The sequence below is a fragment of the Rattus norvegicus genome, chromosome 19 (genome assembly GCF_021556685.1).
Source record: "Rattus norvegicus strain SHRSP/BbbUtx chromosome 19, alternate assembly SHRSP_T2T, whole genome shotgun sequence".
Classification (NCBI taxonomy): domain Eukaryota; kingdom Metazoa; phylum Chordata; class Mammalia; order Rodentia; family Muridae; genus Rattus; species Rattus norvegicus.
Window position 1 is genome coordinate 24,956,609 of NC_141552.1, and position 20,055 is coordinate 24,976,663.

The following is a 20,055-nucleotide window of genomic DNA, read 5'->3' on the forward strand; positions in this document are numbered from 1 at the left end:
TTCCTTTGGTCCACGTTAAGAACAAATGAAATGGGTATCACCATCTGAACAACTTAGTATCACCTACTCAGCATTTCTAGCCTAATACTGTGCCTATGGTAATCTCAAGCTTCCCTGAGTGTTGCTGCCCCAGCAAGAAGAATGAAGAACTGAGGTCAAACCCCACTGAACCTTTCAAGGTTTTGGAAGAAAGCCATCAGAGATACTGCACTTCTTTGTCCTTAGATTAAATCAAGATGATACAACGTGAATCTATTGGGATATTCAACCATACATCTTCCTCACAACCCCACCTATCTGAGTTCATTGCTTGGCAGAATTCATGCACCACCATCCTAGATATTTCTTGATTGATTGCTGCCAAGGGCCAGATTTCCTTTTTTTGTTTTTTGTAGAATTGGGTGTAGTCAATCATAGTTGCCCTCTGTAAGAAATGACAAATATCTATAATAACTGACCACACTGGACTTGTGTATACAAGTACAGTAGTGGAAAATTCAGCATAACTGAGGAGTGGGAAATCACCACTGTGTCCTGGCCTTTCTCTGCCCATATCACAGCTCACAGGCAGCTGGGGCAAACCTTGAGTTCCTCTGTAGAAACAGAGTGATGTTGAATGGACACTGAGCAGGCAGAGCAACACAGCTGAGGCAACTCAATTCCAGCAATAAATGCATTATTTGTTTCCCATCTTAACAGCTCCTTTTGAGGACTTGTCCCCACACCTAGCTTAAACACAGCAATTTTCATACATGCCCGCCTGCTATTTCATATTGTTGCTGTAATACGCCTCCACATCATAGATTTCAAAAAAGAAAGAAAATAAACCTGACACTGAGAAGGGTGATGCGTGTCACCATCTAGTGTGTTAGCGGCCCAGGTATGGTCACAAATAACCAGGACACAGGGGATGCAGAGCAAAGGCAGATGCAACTGCATGCAGCTGCAAGCTTATTAACCCTTATACAGGCATGAATATGCATTACCTCACATTCCCTTTTGGAAAGATATAATAAGATCGTTATTCCCATGATACCAGGAACGACCGAGGCAAGACTAGGCAAAGAAGTGAGACTAAGCAAAGGCTTCTTCTTAAAATATCTGTATAGCAAATCACCCCTCTTCCTAGTATCACAATATACTTGTCATAACCCAGAGAGCATGAGAGCCGCTTCCACAAAAAACGGACACAGTACAGCATAGTGTGAGGTAAAGTGAGAAAAACATTTTCTTCTCAAGGGCGGCATTGCAGCCCCTGCTTGCATCTCTCAGCCGTCTTTCCTTGATCCTGTCTGGGAAGTGTCTCTCAGTGACTCCTCAATTTCTCTCTTTGTCCTTTTGTTTTAAAAGTAACACTTTCTATAACATAGCTAAATGTCCTTGAAGGGGTTTAATCATGCAAAAAGAAAGCAATATAATATATAATGTATGCAACCTTTAATGAGTGTATCTATTTTCTTAGGGGTATTATTCAGATACCTTCCCAGATCTGGATTTAACTTTGGTAATTGTTATCTGTCTACAAAATCAACAATATCGAATAAATATTCCAGTTTTCTGGCATAAAGTCCTCGGGAGTAAGAACTAATGATTTTGGAATTTGCTCGGTGTCTATTGTTATGTCCCTCATTTCATTTCTGATTTTTAATTCATGTATTGTCTCTCTTGTGCATTGTTAGTTTGAGGAAGGGGTTGTCTCTATTGTGGATCTTCTCAAAAAAAAAAAAAAAGAGGAAGAAAAGACAGCTCTTGCTTTCCTTGACTTTGTATTTTTCTCTTTGTTTCTAAAGGCTTGATTTCAACCCTGAGTTTATTTCCTTTCATCAGATCCTACCAGACTCTCTATGGGATGAGGCTTTGCCTCCTCTTGGTAACAGCAGCATGGAATAAATGAAGCTTCTGCTGATCTCTGTTGTGGTGTTGCACATCACAATCTCACCGAAAACCATGCAGAGCCTTGTTTAGGCTCTATTAAAGCGGCCCACTAATTCAGTGTTCCCTGCAAGGTGCCATGGAACAGTAGTAACATAATTCTGCATGCACATCGACAGGTTTCTCCACAGTCTTATGGGTCATTTGATAATAATTTATAGTGAGTTCATGGATGAACACACACACACACACACACACACACACACACACTTTACTGACATGGTGCATATTCTTTGCACACCAAAAATAAAGTGAGCGTTACTGAAAATGCACCAATAATGGAATCGAAGGAGGGAGCTGTGGGGAAGCTGGGGCTTAGAGTTACTTAAAAGACCCGATGCACATTCTCCTTCTATTGGAGGAGAAACTGGATAGACAATGTGGTTCTTTATTTTCTTTCTCTAGAGCACACAGGACTAGGGTGGCAGCTAGGGCTTTGAGCGTGTTTGGCAGTTATTGTAGCACTGAATTAAATCCTAGGGCTGGAACCCTATTAATCATCTACAACAATTACAGGGCAGGCTGGATGACGACACTCAGCTGACATTGTGGACATCTCAAGACAGTCACTGGACAATGGCTGACACACGTGTCTGAAGACTGGAAATGTTTCTCGATCTTGGAGAGGAAAGAAGGACCCTCCAACTACACTGTCCGCTAAGGAAGTTTATTCAGGTGAGGGATGACAGGGACTGTTTTGTCTCATGTCACACATGTCAGTAGAAAATATCCTAGGTATTGGATGCCGCTGTTAGCATTAACAGAACAAAGCACATAGTGTTGGGAAGGATAATAAATTATGAGTCGGATTAGAAAACCCCAAACCTCTTCCAGGTTCTAGGAGAGCAAAAAAAAATACCATGAAATACAGCATTAATAGGATAGTTTGGTTAAATCTAGTTACTAGTTTCTATTGTGATACATATTGTCAGTGCCTGCGCCAACAGTGTGTGAATATCGGGTGTAGGTTTGTGGGGTTGAAAGAAAACACGTACACGGGTCACCCCTTTTTAGCGAGTGCCACCAAGGCTTTACTGAGATCTCCTTATATACCAGAGGCAAAAGCCGTGGAAAAACAACAAGGCAGGTGAAAATCCCTACCAGGAAAATAGGACAAGTCTGTGTGGTGAAAGTTCCAGCCCAATCAGGGGCATAAACAGCTTCTTAAAAACAAGAAGCAGGAAAGCTCAGTGGGGAGGAAGGGTGCCATGGAAAATCCCAGCCCCAAATCAGGGGCTAAGAGCAGCTGTCAAAGGTGTACACAATTTCTTGCTATAGCAGGCTGAAAGGCTCAGGGAGCGGGGAGGGAAACACCAAGGTAGGGCCCAACAGGAGCCTTCAATGGTGGCTCTAATGTTTCACTTTCCTATGCCAACTGGCCTCCACACTGTTTCTAGCACCATAATGATTTCAAGTCTTCCTCCTAAGGAATTTTGTGGCAACCGTTGAATGCTAAGCACAAGGCTTCATGAGTGTTCCCCTAACACACACCCATGTTGCAACCTTCCATGCAGGCTATTTCTTGATGTGATTTCAAGCACCTGTACATAATAAGACAGGAGAACATTTTGAGTGCATATTCAAACTGGTATTATTTCTCAGGAATTTTTAATGGCTAATATTGGTGAAGGAGGATAATTTGAGTTAGGATGAGACATTTTTGAGCAGGATTTGGAAGGAAACATTCATTTTGATGCATAGGAATTACTAAGGTTTTTATAATCAAGCCTTGAGCAAAATTTGGCTTTGGAGAAGGAGATGCTCAGTGGCTCTGCCCCAGGAAAGTCTCCTGGAAAGGGGACCTCTGCTTATGCTCAGTACAGGGAGAACATTAGCAGGGAGGCAAAGTCTGCTCCCCATGACATCTGCTGTCCCTTCTTGGACATTCTATTGTCTCCTAGAGAGTTCTTGGCGTCCTCTGTCACCAATGTTGTAGTGACAACCAGTGCCCTAGTTTGTCTCAGTCCGAGTCTGGCAGATACATCCTAAGACATGTTTTCCAGTCTTAGAAGTGTTTTGGGAGGGGGGATGTCGATTGTGCAGAGACTAGGGTGAAGGAGTCTGACCTTTCGTCTCAAAGAAATGATGGACAAAGGAAGTGGTTCTGGGGAATGTGGAGTAAGTTCTGGGCAGTGTCTTTTGAGCTTTCTGTGGAGGCGGGGGGGGGAGGGAAGGGATGGTGGGGGTCCTGCAAGCTTAAGCTGACCTTTCTAGCAATTGGCCACAACAACTGGAGCATCTGCAAAGGAATTGAATTTCCATGAATATCACAATTCCTGAAGGTCATGGATTTCAGAACATTAATTTTCCCATCCCCAAAGAAAGGATATGGTAAGGCCAATGCTACTATTCTGTGAACTTCTGGCCTTTACTTTTAAAGTTGATTCGTGGCTTGTTTTTTGTTTGTTTATTTATTTATTTAGTTGGTAATATTATTTATTGCCAAAGTCAAACACCTGGTTACATCCTGGGACCCACATGACAGAAGGAGAGAAATGGCTCCTGAAAGTTGTTTGGTCATGTGCTGCACACACACACACACACACACACACACACACACATACACAGACACTCATACTCATACTCTCACTCATACACACACAAACTTTAAAGCAATAGTAATTTTTCTTAGAGTCTGATATAATTGGTTCTAATACAAGGACAGCCTGAGTGTAGTTACTATATAATTAAATAGTACTCATGCTCTCAGGCAAAGAGTTTAAAGTTTATAGGTACCTAATAAAGTAGCATTGGGACATATAAAGAACATTTAAATGTTCAGCAGAAATACAAAGAACAACTAATTTAATTTGTTAAAAGTGAAAGCTTATACAATTCTGAAGGTTTTTATACTGGTTTTATTATACGTGTAACTATGAAAAGAAAACATACATACTTGATCAATGAAATGAGGAAGAGTGATTTAATGAACAGAAAAATGGATGGTACTTCAAAATTTCCATGATTACATATTATCTATTTAATTCCCTCCACAATAGCAAGAAACAGACATTATTATTTACTTAAACCGAGAAAATATTAATTGTTTGGCCTGCTTTTCTGAGCTTCCTTAAGGTATAGTTAATTGACAGAGCTGTGGTTTAAAATTAGGGTCCATATTCTTCTGTTTAAATGTGTGCCTTTTCTTTCTATTTTTTTTCTCCATCTTTATTAAATTGGGTATATCTTATTTACATTTCAATTGTTATTACCTTTCTGGGTTTCCAGGCAAACATCCCCCTAACCCCCCCCCTCCCCTTCTCTATGGGTGTTCCCCTCCCCATCCTCCCCCCATTACCACCCTCCCCCCAACAAGCCCCTTCACTGGGGGTTCAGTCTTGGCAGGACCAAGGGCTTCCCTTTTATTTCTAGTGGGTGCTGCTCTCCCTGCTCCATGGGAAGTGGATGGGGGGAACGCCGGGGCCTGAGGTGAGTTGGAACTGGGGTAGAAAGGCATAGGGCCTCCTAGGTGAGAATGCCAAACCACCACTGCTGCTGCAGCCACCATGGAGAAGCCCTTGTTCCTGCTGCAGGGAGGAGAGTCTGGTGCCCACAAGATGGCTGAAGGGGAGCTGAGAGTGGACAGCTTCATCACCTGCCTGCTGGAGGTATGAGGATATCGTCCGGGAAAAATTGTGCAGATGACTGGAGCAGAAGTCCGAGGGCTGTGTATCACGTCTCGTGAAATCTTTCTTAGCCAGCCAACAGCTGTGAACACAGGTTTCTTTTGGAGAGCAGGCCTGTGCAGGCCCAGAACCTAGGTGGGACAATTCAAGCTACCCTTTTTCCATGGCCAATCTCAGATCATATTCAGAAAGTATTTCTTGGGCTAAAGAGATGGCTTAGCGGTTAAGAGCACTGACAGCTCTTCCAGAGGTCCTGAGTTCAAATCCCAGCCACCACATGGTGGCTCACAACCATCTGTAATGAGATATGATACCCTCTTCTGGTGTGTCTGAAGACAGTCACGGTGTACTTGTATATAATAAATAAATAAATAAATCTTTAAAAAAAAGAGTATTTCTTCCAGGTGATGGATTTCCAATTTATGGAATTGAACTAACTTACTGATGGTGGAAGTGACACAGAGAGTTAAAGTACAGAAGGAATAATCCAGAATGTCCACCAACAGTTGCTGTCACACCAGGGCTTTTAAAAGCTCAGCTGCTAGAGAAGCAATGTAGTCTTTGGTTATTCTCAAGCTTAGGTATTCTAGTCATTATAAGCTGACCATGACACAAAAAGAGTCATCTATATCAAAATAGAGAATAGTAACTAGATTCACACCACACTATCACATTACTACTGTATTTGAGGTTCTCATTTAATATCTAAGAACCTGGAAAAGGCCTGGGTCTTGCTACACATACTTATAATTTATGTCCCCATTGTCAGCTGAGATTCTTCATGCAGACTGGGGTCAAGGAGGTCATCCCACAAAGCAGAAAACACCCATCTCAGATAAACATGTATAGTTTATTGAATCCAAAATATCCATGAATTTCAGGACACAATTAAATGTTGAAACCTAAGGATAATAGATAGAGAAGAGAATTAAGATTTCTAGTTCATAGATCCAGTAAACACCTTCAACAAATCATAGCAGCAAACTTCCATAAGGTAAAGAAAGAAAAGGCCATAAAGTTACAACAAGCCTACAGAACATCAAACTAATTGTACCAGAAAAATTCCACCATTCACATAATAATTAAAACGCTAAATGCACAGATCAAGAAAGAACATTAAAAGGGGTAAGGTATAAATATCTAGTAACAAATAAATTCAGACGTATCTGAATTACACCAGACTTCTCAACAGAGATTCTAAAAGTCAGAAAATCTTGGGCAGATGTAATGCAGACACAGGCTCCTATATCCAGCATAATCCTCAATCACCATAAAAGGAAGAACCAGGATATTTCATGACAAAACCAAATTTAAAGAATTCTTTTCTGTAAGAAAGCACAACAGAGGCTAATAGGAGGAAAACTCCAAGACAATGAACTAAACTATACCCAAGAAAAACCAAGAAATTAATCTTCTCTCAATAATTTAAAAAAAGAGAATCACACAAACATAAATTCACCTATAACCAGAAAAAGAAGAGAATGCCGCAATCATTGGCTTTAATATCTGAACAGATCTTCTTTCCCTAATCCCCAAGCTCCCAGGGGCCAAACTGCCAGACAAAGTGTATGCAAGGATGCTCTATGGTTCAAGGTGAGGCCTGTAGCCCCACCAAAGGCAGATCCTAGAGGTGTGAGGTGGGAATGGATATGTGTGGGTGCAGGAGCACTGTCACATAGGCAAAGCTGAGCAGAAATGGGATGTAAATTTGATGAGGGGAGTCTGGAAAGCAGGACAACAGTTGAAATGTAAATAAATAAAATAACCGATTAATAAAAAATAGCCAAAAATAAAATAACAAGTAAAAAGGTAAATGAAAATTAAACCAAACCAACCGAACAAACAAACAAAAACCCCTGTAGTGTATTGGCCTAATTCTGCTTGTATTTTAATGCTAATTTGTGGAACTCAGGACTGGTTAACCCCAAATAACTGACCCTGCTCCCAGTTAACTGTGATTAATAAGAAGACAACAGCCAACAGCTGCACAGCAGACAGATGGGGGAGGGGAGCTTTGAGGGCTTTGCTAGAGAGGATCATGAGGAGGGAAGAAGGAAGAAGCTGCCAGAGAATAAAGGAAGAACGTGTGTGATGGAGAGGAGAGAGGAAGAGGACAGCAGCTATGGTTAAGGGAGAGGAGAGCCTGGTCCTGAGGGCTGTCCAAGGGGAACAAAGAGCAGCCAAGATGCTACACAGTCAGTAAGAGCAGCTCTCAGGCGAGCAGAGATCACCAGAGACCCCAAACCAACAAGCTACGCAAGCATAACTCCATCCAAACTCCCTCTCAATATCCCATGTCCTCCATGGGTCTGGCCTCAGCGTGTGTCCTGCGTCAGCACATGTGTCTGTCTCAGCTGACATCATTCTGCCCATCAGCCTGAGGCCAAGGAAACAGTGAGAAACTACACAGCCCATCAGAGGGGTTTTTGCTGTGGTTCTATGAAGTCCCAGCAAATGCAGCTCAACTACAGAATGCAAAGCAGACCAATGCATGTGTGTCCTTAGTGCAGAACCCTTCATCACGTGTCCTTTCACATGCGTGCTTTAGCAGAACATCCTTTTACCTGCGTCTGCCTCAGTGAAACATTCCTTCACACATCTGCCTTAGCCTTTCAACTGTGTCCGCTTCAGGGAACCACTCCTTCAGGTGTAGAATTTCTCAAGATTAGCAAACTGCATACTGAACATTCAGAACAAAACAAGGTGTGTGGTCAGCATGTCCTTGAGCCAAGTCCCTTCTCCTTGTCAGTGTCGGCAGGCGTGTTACAGCAACAATATGAAATGGCTGGCAGGCATGGAACAAAATGGCAAAGCTATTCTGGGGGATGTCACACCATACCAGTCACCCGCTCAGCTCAATTTTTAAGTTTTGATGTTACAAGTGAATATACTTGATCTTCAAATGCTGAGAGAGCCCATTATAATATGAACTATATAATCTAGGCCAAGACCGCCTCTAGGGCAAAGCCCTCAGCCTGGGGGTCGTGACCCACACGGGGTCTCCTATCAGATAGTTTACACTACAATAAAGATTCATTACAGTAGCAAATTTACAGTTGTGAAGTAGCGACAAAATAATTTTGTAGTTGGGGTCCCCACAGCATGAGGAACTGTTCTAAAGGGTTGAGGCCATAGGAAGGTTGAGAAACACTGCTCTAGGAAATTATGTTTTCTTTCTCTTTCATATTTTTCAGACAGAATCTCAAACTGTAGCTGAGATTGGCTTGGCTTGGAACACGTGTGTAGTTCATGCTGGCATCAGACTTATGGCAATTCTCCTGCTTCAGCCTCCTACTCAGGAGCCTACCAGGGTGAGATCACAACCACGGGTAATGGGATTGCTGTTCTTGGCTGTCAACTTGAGTGTACCTGGAATTAACTAATGCCAAATGGCTTGACGCCCTGTGAGGGGGAGATCTCTCTCTCTCTCTCTCTCTCTCTCTCTCTCTCTCTCTCTCTCTCTCTCTCTCTCTCTCCTTCCGTCTTTCTTTTTTCGTCTCTTCAACCCCCTCCTCTTGGTCCTCCTCCTCTTCTTTGTTTTTTTTGAGACAGGGTTTCCCTGTGTAGCTCTGGCTGTCCTGGAATTCATTTTGTAGACCAGGCTGGCCTTGAACTCAGTGATCCACCTGCCTCTACCTCCTGGATGCTGAGGCTAAAGGCATAAGCACCATTGTATTTTTTTTCTTAATTAAATTTTCTGAAGCAAGAAGACCTACTTGTAATCCAAATCTTGGAGATCAGAAGATAAATCTTTAATTCAGATCTTTTGAGATGGAAAGGCCCACCTCTAATCTGACCACACCTTTTTTCTTTTTATTTTTTTCATCTTTATTAACTTGAGTATTTCTTATTTACATTTCGATTGTTATTACCCTTCCCGATTTCCAGGCCAACATCCCTCAACCCTTTCCCCTCCCCTTCTATGTGTGTGTTCCCCTCCCCATCCTTCCCCCATTAGCGCCCTCCCCCTAACAATCATGTTCACTGGGGGTTCAGTCTTGGCAGGACCAAGGGTTTCCCCTTCTGCTGGTGATCTTACTAGGCTATGCATTGCTACGTATGCAGTTGGAGTCCAGGGTCAGTCCACGTATAGTCTTTGGGTAGTGGCTTAGTCCCTGGAAGCTCTGGTTGGTTGGAATTGTTGTTCATATGGGGTCTTAACCCCCTTCAAGCTCTTCCAGTCCTTTCTCTGATTACTTCAACGGGGGCACCGTTCTCAGTTCAGTGGTTTAATGATGGCATTCAGCTACGTATTTGCCGTATTCTGGCTGTGTCTCTCAGGAGAGATCTACATCCAGTTCCTGTCGGCTTGTACTTCTTTGCTTCATCCATCTTATCTAATATCTGTATAGGTATGGGCCACATGTGGGGCAGGCTCTGCATCGGTGTTCCTTCTGCCTCTGTTCTAAACTTTGCCTCCCTATTCCCTGCCAAGGGTATTCTTGTTCCCCTTTTAAAGAAGGAGTGAAGCATGAGCGTTTTGGTCATCCTTCTTGAGTTTCATGTGTTCTGTGCATCTAGGGTAATTCGAGCATTTGGGCTAATTCCACTTATCAGTGAGTGCATACCATGTGTGTGTTTCTGTGATTGGGTTACCTCACTCAGGATGATATTTTCCAGTTCCATCCATTTGCCTATGAATTTCATAAAGTCATTGTTTTTGATAGCTGAGTAATATTCCATTGTGTAGATGTACCACATTTTCTGTATCCATTCCTCTGTTGAAGGGCATCTGGGTTCTTTCCAGCTTCTGGCTATTATAAATAAGGCTGCTATGAACATAGTGGAGCATGTGTCTTTGTTATATGTTGGGGCATCTTTTGGGTATATGCCCAAGAGAGGTATAGCTGGGTCCTCAGGTAGTTCAATGTCCAATTTTCTGAGGAATCTCCAGACTGATTTCCAGAATGGTTGTACCAGTCTGCAATCCCACCAACAATGGAGGAGTTTTCCTCTTTCTCTACATCCTTGCCAGGATCTGCTGTCACCTGAGTTTTTGATCTTAGCCATTCTGACTGGTGTGAGGTGAAATCTCAGGGTTGTTTTGATTTGCATTTCCCTTGTGACTAAAGATGTTGAGCATTTCTTTGGGTGTTTCTCAGCCATTCGGCATTCCTCAGCTGTGAATTCTTTGTTTAGCTCTTAGCCCCATTTTTTAAATAGTGTTATTTGTCTCCCTGAGGTCTAACTTCTTGAGTTCTTTGTATATTTTGGATATAAGCCCTCTATCTGTTGTAGGATTGGTAAAGATCTTTACCCAATCCGTTGGTTTTTGTTTGGACCACACCTTCTGCTGGATCATATCAAGGACATGGAAAAAGGAAGTTTGCTTTATTAATTTTCCTTCTTCTTCAGGATTCCTGCATGTACTGAAGACCAGCTGAAATATCCAGCCTTATGGACAAAACCGTTGAGGTCCTGGAGTTGCCCCATAAACCACACAAACTCTGACCTCACTTAGACAGGAATGGTTTATTGAATGCCCACCCTAAGACTGATCATCAGAGATGTAGCTGTGAATTTGTCACGCTAGGACCCTGGATATTTTCTATGTCAGTTTATAAAGACTAAAATGTGAGCTCATAGGCAGGTGCTGGAAGGGCTGTCTGGTTGTCAGCCCTGACTCAAGCCATTTTAGACAACAAAGGTTCATACTGACTTTTTATCTGTTTAAAGATTTATTTATTTATATATAAGTATACTGTAGCTGTCTGCAGACACACCAGAAGAGGGCATCAGGTCTCATTACAGATGGTTGTGAGCCACCACGTTGTTGCTGGGATTTGAACTCAGGACCTCCGGAAGAGCAGTCAGTGCTCTTAACCATGGAGCCATCTCTGCAGCCCTCATATTGACCTTTAATTTTATTGGTCCTACATGAAGCTTATAATTATGAAATTTAAGATTAAGAAACCTCACAACATAAAGAAATTCCTTCCAGTGGTTCCGGAATGGGTGGGTGGGGGAGCACCCTCGAGGAGGCTGGGGAAGGGGGTGGAATGCAGGGTTATTGTAGGGGAAACTGGAAAGGGGCTTAACATTTGAAATCCAAATAAACAAAATAACCAATAAAAAAAACATACACAAGTTATGTGATCATTCCTGACCCTGCTCTGAGTTAAATTATTTTCAGACAACCATGACAGGCAGACATATTACGGCAAGAATATGAACTATCTGGCAGGCATGGAACAAAATGGCTACAGCTATGCTAGGGGGATTGGCTTCAACAGGGGCAACTACTGCGTTTTAGACCTTCCATTCCTTGTTGAATTAGCTGTACCACAGCCTATAAACCATTCTAATAAATTTTCTTTCTCTATATACAGTCATTCTAGGAGGGATGATTGGTTATGCATTGTTAAATGCAATACTGATCACGAAACCCCATCACTTTCACAGCAATATGCAAGTGTAAGTAAGTTACTGAACAATTGAACAGAAATTAAAATTTACTGCATTTATTGCATGTGTCAGAAGGCATAGGGAACACCTGGCTGCGTACATCTCTTGGTCTCTATAGAGTAGTGTGTGAACTGAGACCCACTGAGGAGGTCTCTTAAGCGAAGACCAAACTCCTTGCAGTGACACTGGATTCCAGGCTTGTTGTTTAGGCCTCACTGTGGTCTATGTACACTCTATACATTCTCCCCATGCAGGTTCACATGGACTGAACTCAGAAAGCTGGGGTTGGCAGAAAGATGCATGTTTAAATAGCCCACCAGGTTCACATTGTGTCAATGTGATTTAATCTAAGGACAAAGAAGTGGAGTTTCTCTGATGGCTTTCTTCTAACCCCTTGAAAGGATCACTGGGGTGTGGCCTCAGTACTTCATACTTCTTGCTGGGTCAGCAACACTCAGGGAAGTTTGAGATTGCCATAGGCACTGTATTAGGCTAGATATACTGAGTAGATGATACTAAGATGTTCAGATGGTCATACCCATTTGCATGAGTTCTTAATGAGCACCTAAGGAAAGAGAGATCAAGGTCTTCAGAATAGGAAGATCATTTCCAGTTCTTTTCTACAATTCCAGTCTGAAAGACTGGTAGGGAGAGAATGGTAGATAATCAAGAATTCATAGATGATGCTTTGAAGGAAGTGTGAGTTTCTGTGCTGGTTTAGACAGGGTCTCAAGTATCCCATGTTGCCCTCTTCCTACCTGGCCAGGTTCACTTTGAGCTCAGATAAACCTGCTTCTACTTTCCAGTAGACAGTCTTACAAGAGTGGCCTCCAGGGACTGTGAGAACAGCATTAGCCTTTGACAGTTGAGGTGTTTAACCCACAACTATAGTTTTAGCCACTTTGTTCCATGTCTACCAGCTATTTCAGATTGTTGCTGTCTATGCTTGACAATCACGGACACAGAAAAATAACCTGATAGAGAGCAAGGACATAGTGATCACATCCTTTCCTGTTCTGTATGTTCTGGATGAGGCTTGTTAAAATTCCAATATTGCAGAAAGCTTTATATAGGACCCATCACCTTAAGCATCACTGTGCACTGTTCTATCTAAAATGGCCTAATCAGAACTGACCACCAGATCAAACTTCCTGCAATCCTCATATGAGAAGCTTGAGCTTTTTGTTTTGACTTTTTTCTTTCTTTCTTATTTTTTGCTGTATAAGTTGAGAGGAAGATATTTGGGGCCATGGATCTGCCCCCAAAATCTGGGGTGTGGATCTGATCAATCAGTGTTGGTGTGTGCACTCAATACAGTATCCATTTTTTACTGTGACAGATGCTTTTGTGTTTGTGGGGAAGCCCATGACCCAGAGCACAAGTACTGGGTCATTGCTCTATCCACGTAGTGATGTGTATAGCCTCGTCCTACACCTTTATGTGCACCCCCTATATCTCTTGACTATTTTATTTTTCTGATACAAGCTCAGCTTCTGATAGAAGGCCTGTCAGCAGTGCTCCTTTGGCGACATTGGCGCAGAAAGGAGAACCCCACAAGCAGCATGAGGTTCCCTTCATTGGTGGCTCCAATATTGCATTTTCCTCTGCCAACTGGTTTCCACACTGTTCCTAGCACCATAAAGACTTCAACTCTTTCAACTAAGGAATTTTCTGGCAATTGTCGATTGCTAAGCACATGACTTCATGAGTGTTCCCCTAATACACACGCATGTTGTAACCTACCATGCAGACTATTTCCTGATGTGATTTAAAGCACCCGTACATAATGAGACAGGAGAACTTTTGACTGCATATTCAAGCTGGTGTGAAATCTCAGGAAGTTTTAATGGCTAACATTGTGAATGAGGACAATTTGTGTTAGGATGAGACATTTTTGTGCAAGATATGGAAGGAAACATTCATTTAGATGCATAGGAATTACTAAGGTTTTTATAATCAAGCCTTGAGGAAAATTTGGCTTTGGAAGCAGGAGATGCTCAGTGGCTCTGCCCCAGGAAAGGCTCCTGGAAAGGGCACCTCAGCTTATGCTCAGTACAGGGAGAACATTAGCAGGGGGGCAAAGTCTGCTCCCCATGACATCAGCTGTCCCTTCTTGGACATTCTATTGTCTCCTAGAGAGTTCTGGCATCCTCTGTGATGTCACCAGTGTTGTAGTGACAACCAGTGCCCTAGTTTCTCTCAGTCTGAGTCTGGCGGTTACAAGCTAAGACATGTTTTCCCGTCTTCGCAAGCGTTTTGGGAGGGGGAATGTCGATTCTGGAGAGACTAAAGTGAAGGAGTCTAGCCTTTCGTCTCAAAGTAATGATGGACAAGGCAGCACTTCTGGGGAATGTTGAGTAAGTTCTGGGCAGTGTATTTTGAGCTTCCTACCGGGGGCCTGCAGGCTTAAGCTGACCTTTCTAGCAATGGGCCACAACAACTGGAGCATCTGAAAAGGAATTGAATTTCCATGAATATCACAATTACTTAAAGTCAAGGATTTCAGAACTTTAGTTTCCCCATCCCCACTGGGAGAATATGGTAAGGCCAATGCTATTATTCTGTGAACTTCTGGTCTTTACTTTTCAGTTCATTTGTTCTGTTACATTGATATAATAACACCATCAGTAGTCATGGAGGGTCCACCTTTTCTGAGTTTAGACAGGGCAGCAATGTATTTCACTATCATTGCTTCTTTAAATACAGTGGATATCTGACAGTAGTAACAGTGAGAGATTGTGCTCCAGGCAATAACCTTATGTTCTTAGACCTTCTCTGATTTCTTCTAACTGGCAGGGTCATCGTTTGCTTTATATATTAGAGGTTGTATGTTACAAAAATTTTTTTTCAATACCAAAACTATTTGGAACGTGTAGACCAAGATTCAGCCTGTAACCTATTCCCACTTCTGGGGCATTTGGTATTTCACATAGGGACACTGATAAGTCTGTTGAACATATCCTCCCTGGAAATGTGTTTTAAATCCATGTTCCTAAAATACCAAAAGTATTTGGAACATGTGGACCAAGATTCATCCTGTAACCTATTGGAACTTCTCGGGCATTTGGTATTTCAAATAGGGGAACTGATAAGTCTGTTGACCATGTCCTCCATGGAAATGTGTTTTTAATCCAAAGTTGTTGGGCTAGAGTATCAGGGTAGGACATCTGAGTGTCTCAAATCACTCAAGTCTTGTGGATGGTGAATTTATCATCTGAGTTCGAACCCACACGGGTGAGGGTCCTGAAACCAAGCTGTACCCTGGTCAGTTGATGATAATCCTGGAGAAGCCATCTCCATGGTACATGTAAGCACGTGATGTCCGGCATAGGGAACACCTGGCTGCTTACGTCTCTTGGTGTCTATAGAGTAGTGGGAGAACTGAGATCCACTGAGGAGGCCTCTTAAGCATAGACCAATCGCCTAGCAGTGACACTGGGTTCCAGGCTTGTTCTCCTGTTTAGGCCTAACTGTGGTCTATGTACACTCTATGCATTCTCCCCACGCAGGTTCACTTGTGTTCTTCTACCTACAGACGCTGGGAGAGAAACATCATCCCCTGGCACTGAACTAAGCGAGAATCAGGCCATGAAGGAAAAGGAGAGGCTGATTAAAGAGCTGCAGCTCATTACTGAGGAGAGAAATGACCTGAGAGATCGCCTGAGTTTTCTGACAGAGAGATCCATGAAGAACAGGTATGAATCACTCCAAATGCTCTTGTTTCATTCCTGGGACTGCAAGGTCACCTTCATCTTATCCTATTAAGGTTTTGGGTTCTAGAAAGCTGTGCCTCCCTAACCACCCTGTGCTAAACCTCACCTCCCATATAGAGGAGATTCAGAACCTTGACCCTTCCTGAGGAGCGAGATGGAAAATGGACTCATCTGCTTCCATTTATTGAAAAGCAGATCTTGTGGTCTGAATGAAGAATTCGGGGATAAAGTCAGGGAGAGTGAGTGTCTAGTGTGCATTTGCAAAGCACTTGACAGATGGTGGCTTTGCAAGATTGTAATTGCAGTGAGTTTATGGTGAGTCTCTGTACTTGCTAGGCAGGGGACTGAGTGCTGGAAGATCCACGCAGCAGCCTGAGGGGCCTGGTACCAAACTGTTCATCTCAATGCTTGACTAGAAGGTCTCAGGCTCAGGCTGTTTGTTATTGTCTGTGTGTCTTGCCCTCTGAGACAGCAATGGTGGATGCATTTCTCCTGGTTTTCACAGTACTCTCTGTTTCCATATTTCTCTTTCTCTTTCTCTGACTCTGTTTTTACATTTCTCTTTTTTGTGGGTATTTCTCAGTCTGTGAGTCTGTATGTGCATACATCCAAATGCATATGGACAACTTTTATATGTTTATATTTCCCTCCACACTTGGAATCTAGGGGTCTATGTCTTGGCCTGAGTATTTACCTGTAACACTTTCATGGTGAAGTGAATGCTTTGTTCTGGGAGCCCCACTGTCAACAGCACAGTTCTTTGTCTATGTGGCCACAATTGTCTGTTTATTTGTATTCCTTGTGCAGATTATAATTTTGTGTTGATATAAGGTCTGTTATCAAAACAGGAGAAAAGAAATCACCGGTTTCTGGGTGTGTTGGGTGGGGAACATGGAGAGGTGCGGCCTAGGCTCTTGATACCTTAACTGGCTTGACTGCAGATTTCCTCTTGATTGAACAAAGGGAGCCAGGGAAGCCTCCATCTGGATGCCGAGATTCTGGTGTCCTGGACGCAGAAAAACACGTTTCTGAAGCTGAAGAAGATCCAATATGTAGAATTCAGAAGGTGTCCTTCCAGGACTGGTTTAGTACAGGACGCACCCTGAGTTCATATATTCCTAAATGCTGATGTTCATTGGATTCTATCATTTGGGGCCAGGCCACACTTCAGGCCAAATCCATATTATGAAGACCTGGAGAGAATGGAGGAGGCAGTCATGTCAATTCTGCACAACTTAGAGATGGAGAACACTGAAATCCATGAGAACAACCATAAGCTGCAGAAGGAGATTACCTTCTCTAGGTAAGTCCTGGTCAGAAAGGCTATCACCTGTGGAATGGCCATTTCTGACTTTCTTTGTTCTGGATTGGACGGTCTTCAGCTCTGGTTCTATCTCGTGCTGTTTACACATCAGTGTGCCAGGGTCATTAGGACTCAGTTTTCAGTTCCATAAAAGACTGTTACTCATCCCAGGATTGTCTAGGCATCTTCAGAAGGCTCTAGATAGAACAGCACTGATTGAAGTCAGCAGAAGGTTATTAGGCTGACCTGGACCTATGGTGTCATACCAGGTTTTACAAAACTCAGTGTGTGGACCACATGGTTAGCATGATCTTCTCTTGGTTCTACTGACCTCCTTTGAGGGTGTTGGCCCACTACTAATTGATGTTGCCCCCATGCATTGGGCTTTCATGGATAGTTGTAGATCCATGTTCTTTTTGAGAGATGTGGACACTAATTGGTGCTCGGGCCAAACAAATAATTTATTCTTCCCGGAATTTACTCTTTGTGGTTTGTGCAGCAGCCTTATATGTATCGAAATGAATTCTATTAAGTCTTCATGGGTATCTGGGTCCTGGTGGAGTTAGTGGCACTCGGGAGTGGGAATGGGAGAAAGGGGCAGCATGATCTTACTATGCAGACTGTATTTCCAGAAACCTGCTCAGCCAGCTCCTGATGGAGAACACATGTAGGAAGAAGTTGGTCCCACTGAAGCAGGAGAGCAAGGAGGTACATCTTGATTGTGCACTGAACCAGAAATATTTGGTTGACTTCAACAAGAAAGATAAAGACCAGCAACGTCCAGACCCAGCATCATCTGGTAGGGTTGAGCAGCTGTGTTAGCTTAAAAATATCTGCTAAAGTTTGACAATTTGATACATCTTTGCTCTCTCCTACCACCTTTCTAATTTACACTCACAACCAGCCAACCACCTCATGTAATGGAATTGTTCATTGCTCTGCCTATGCACAAGTATTCTGGGAAGCCAACCACTTTTCAGAAACTGAATTATTTTGCAAGTATAAAGTCTGCTCTTTTTGAAGCTCCAGTATAGAAATGGTGACAGATTAATAACATACCTCATTATTGCATATCCACGTGATAGATTGGATGCTCTGTAGAGTTTTGAACAAGTTCTTGGTTCTTTGACAAAGGACACTCTGTGGTCATGTGACTTCTTGTGTAGGAAGCACCTTTGCGGGATAAGAACAAAGTGCAAATGTCAAATTAGAACTTGTCATTGGTTTTAACCTTGGTGACATATGGACATCTACTTTCTTCCTGCAACCCAATGAGGTTCCTTCCATTGCCCTGTTCTTGGTTTGCACTGGTATAAGTCTGGGTCCCATATTGGCAGCCCACATTACTTTGAGGCTCTCTGGAGATTTTGCCCTTCCCAAAGAGTTAGCAACAATGATATCAGTTAAAAGGTCCATGTTGACTGTCCAATAGAACTGAGATGGTAGAAGGCAGCCTTCCGACAGCTGCCTTGCATTTCACCACCAAATCAGTGTCTGAAAAACTGCCTTCCTCTCCCAGGTCTCAGAAAGTGCAAGAGAGCTGGAATTGGACACACACCAGTAAGAGAGCTTCCTGAAGAATAAGTTGCTTTCTCAGGAGTCCCTGATGAAAACATCCTGAATGGTAACCAATTTTTTGGATGAGTATTCTTCCTCAGAGTTAATTTGTCATTGCTTAGAGACCCTCAATTTATATAACACTAAGCCAGCCTGACTGATTGAGGTCTTACTTTCTTCTCAGAAAACAGCACTTGAGAGACAACTTGGGGGACCTCCTTTCATTATGTGTGCTAGAGGAGAAACAGCAATACATCTGTGCTTCCAAATGTTCGTTAAGAATGTGATGTTTAGAAATATTTTTGTTATGATTTTAATTGAAATTTTCTTTTTGTTGTTTCATATTTATATGTTCTTGTTACTGTTTTTATCTTTTCAAATATTTTTAAATATTTTAATTTATTTGTTTTAATCCTGTTTTGTTGTAAAAATGAATTCCTTATGAATAAAAATTGAATTCTATCTCTTGTCTCTTAAGACCATCATTCTAACTCAAGGGTTCTGTCCCCTCCTGTGGACTTAGAACGGACAGCTACAGATGGATCTCTGCATGTTCCATGGATCCTGGGCTAATAAGTGAATTCAAAGTCACCAAGGGGTACCCAGTGTGACAGTGTCTTTTGTGTGGATAATGTGGCTGTTTCTCCGACACACACTTTATGAAGTAATCACTGACATGCTTTACCCAATTGTTAGGGTCCATGTGGTTCTTCTGAGAGAGCAGCAGATGCTCTACCCTGTGAGTCATCACCACAGCTCCTGCAGATGCTTTTGTCCTTCCACATCATATACTGTATTAGGTGGACAAGATCACCTCCAATTAAATAGAGAGATCTCAGGAGATGTGTATTCACAGGAAATTTACTGAGCTGTGCATGCTCAACGTGTTAGCTAGCCAGCCATCCCTACAGGGCTCTGGTGTTCCCACTCCTCATTGTGGGTCAGGATCATCCTCCAGCACCACTTAGTGTCCATATTAGAGCAGATCTTTCACCTATTATCAATGATAACCATATGTATTCTGCACATCTTACAAAATACAGAATAGAAATTAGCTTCCTGTTGGCCAGATTGGCATAATGAGTTTTTTGATTGTTAGCATGAAAATTATTTTAATCTAAGCAGTTTAGGGAAGAACCTCAAGGACACCCATAGTGAATGCAGCCTGCAGCTGTGAACACAGGTTTCTGTTGGAGAGCAGGCCTGTGCAGGCCCAGAACCTAGGTGGGACAGTTCAAGCTACCCTTTTTCCATGGCCAATCTGGGATCATATTGAGAATGTATTTTTTCCAGGTGACTGATTTCCAATTTATGGAATTAAACTAAATTACTGAGAGTGGAGGTGACTCAGAGAGTTAAAGTACAAAAGACCAATCCAGAATGTCCACAAAAGCTTGCTGTCACCCCAGGGCTTTTAAAAGCTCAGCAGCTAGAGAAGCAATGTAGTATTTGGTTATTCTCATGCTTGGGTCTAGTCATTCATTATAGGCTGACCATGACACAAAAAGAGTCATCTGTG

General features: G+C 42.5%; 2 protein-coding genes across 5 annotated transcripts in view; one reads left to right on the forward strand and one right to left on the reverse strand.

Moving 5' to 3' along the window:
• Positions 1–18,998, forward strand: part of LOC147999222 (disks large homolog 5-like) — an 81,981-nt gene extending 62,983 nt beyond the window's left edge. Inside the window, exons 1-6 of one of the 3 annotated variants that reach the window (XM_087596468.1) lie at positions 2,449–2,607; positions 15,499–15,658; positions 16,836–16,979; positions 17,612–17,778; positions 18,499–18,603; positions 18,721–18,998. In XM_087596468.1, the coding sequence (XP_087452594.1) occupies positions 15,552–15,658; positions 16,836–16,979; positions 17,612–17,778; positions 18,499–18,563 (483 nt within the window). In that variant the 5' untranslated portion in view covers positions 2,449–2,607; positions 15,499–15,551 and the 3' untranslated portion in view covers positions 18,564–18,603; positions 18,721–18,998. Of the gene's footprint in view, positions 1–2,448; positions 2,608–14,169; positions 14,321–15,498; positions 15,659–16,835; positions 16,980–17,611; positions 17,779–18,498; positions 18,604–18,720 lie in introns of those variants that run through there. The other 2 variants (XM_087596467.1, XM_087596469.1) reach the window with 2 other exon arrangements.
• The window catches only part of LOC147999225 (disks large homolog 5-like), a 51,374-nt gene that overhangs the window by 7,200 nt on the left and 24,119 nt on the right, over positions 1–20,055 (reverse strand). Inside the window, exons 3-5 of one of the 2 annotated variants that reach the window (XM_087596424.1) lie at positions 18,039–18,152; positions 16,971–17,176; positions 16,371–16,869 (exon numbers count right to left, since the gene is read on the reverse strand). The gene's annotated coding sequence lies outside the window, so the exon portion shown is untranslated. The remainder of the gene's footprint in view (positions 1–16,370; positions 16,870–16,970; positions 17,177–18,038; positions 18,153–20,055) is intronic. The other variant, XM_087596425.1, reaches the window with a different exon arrangement.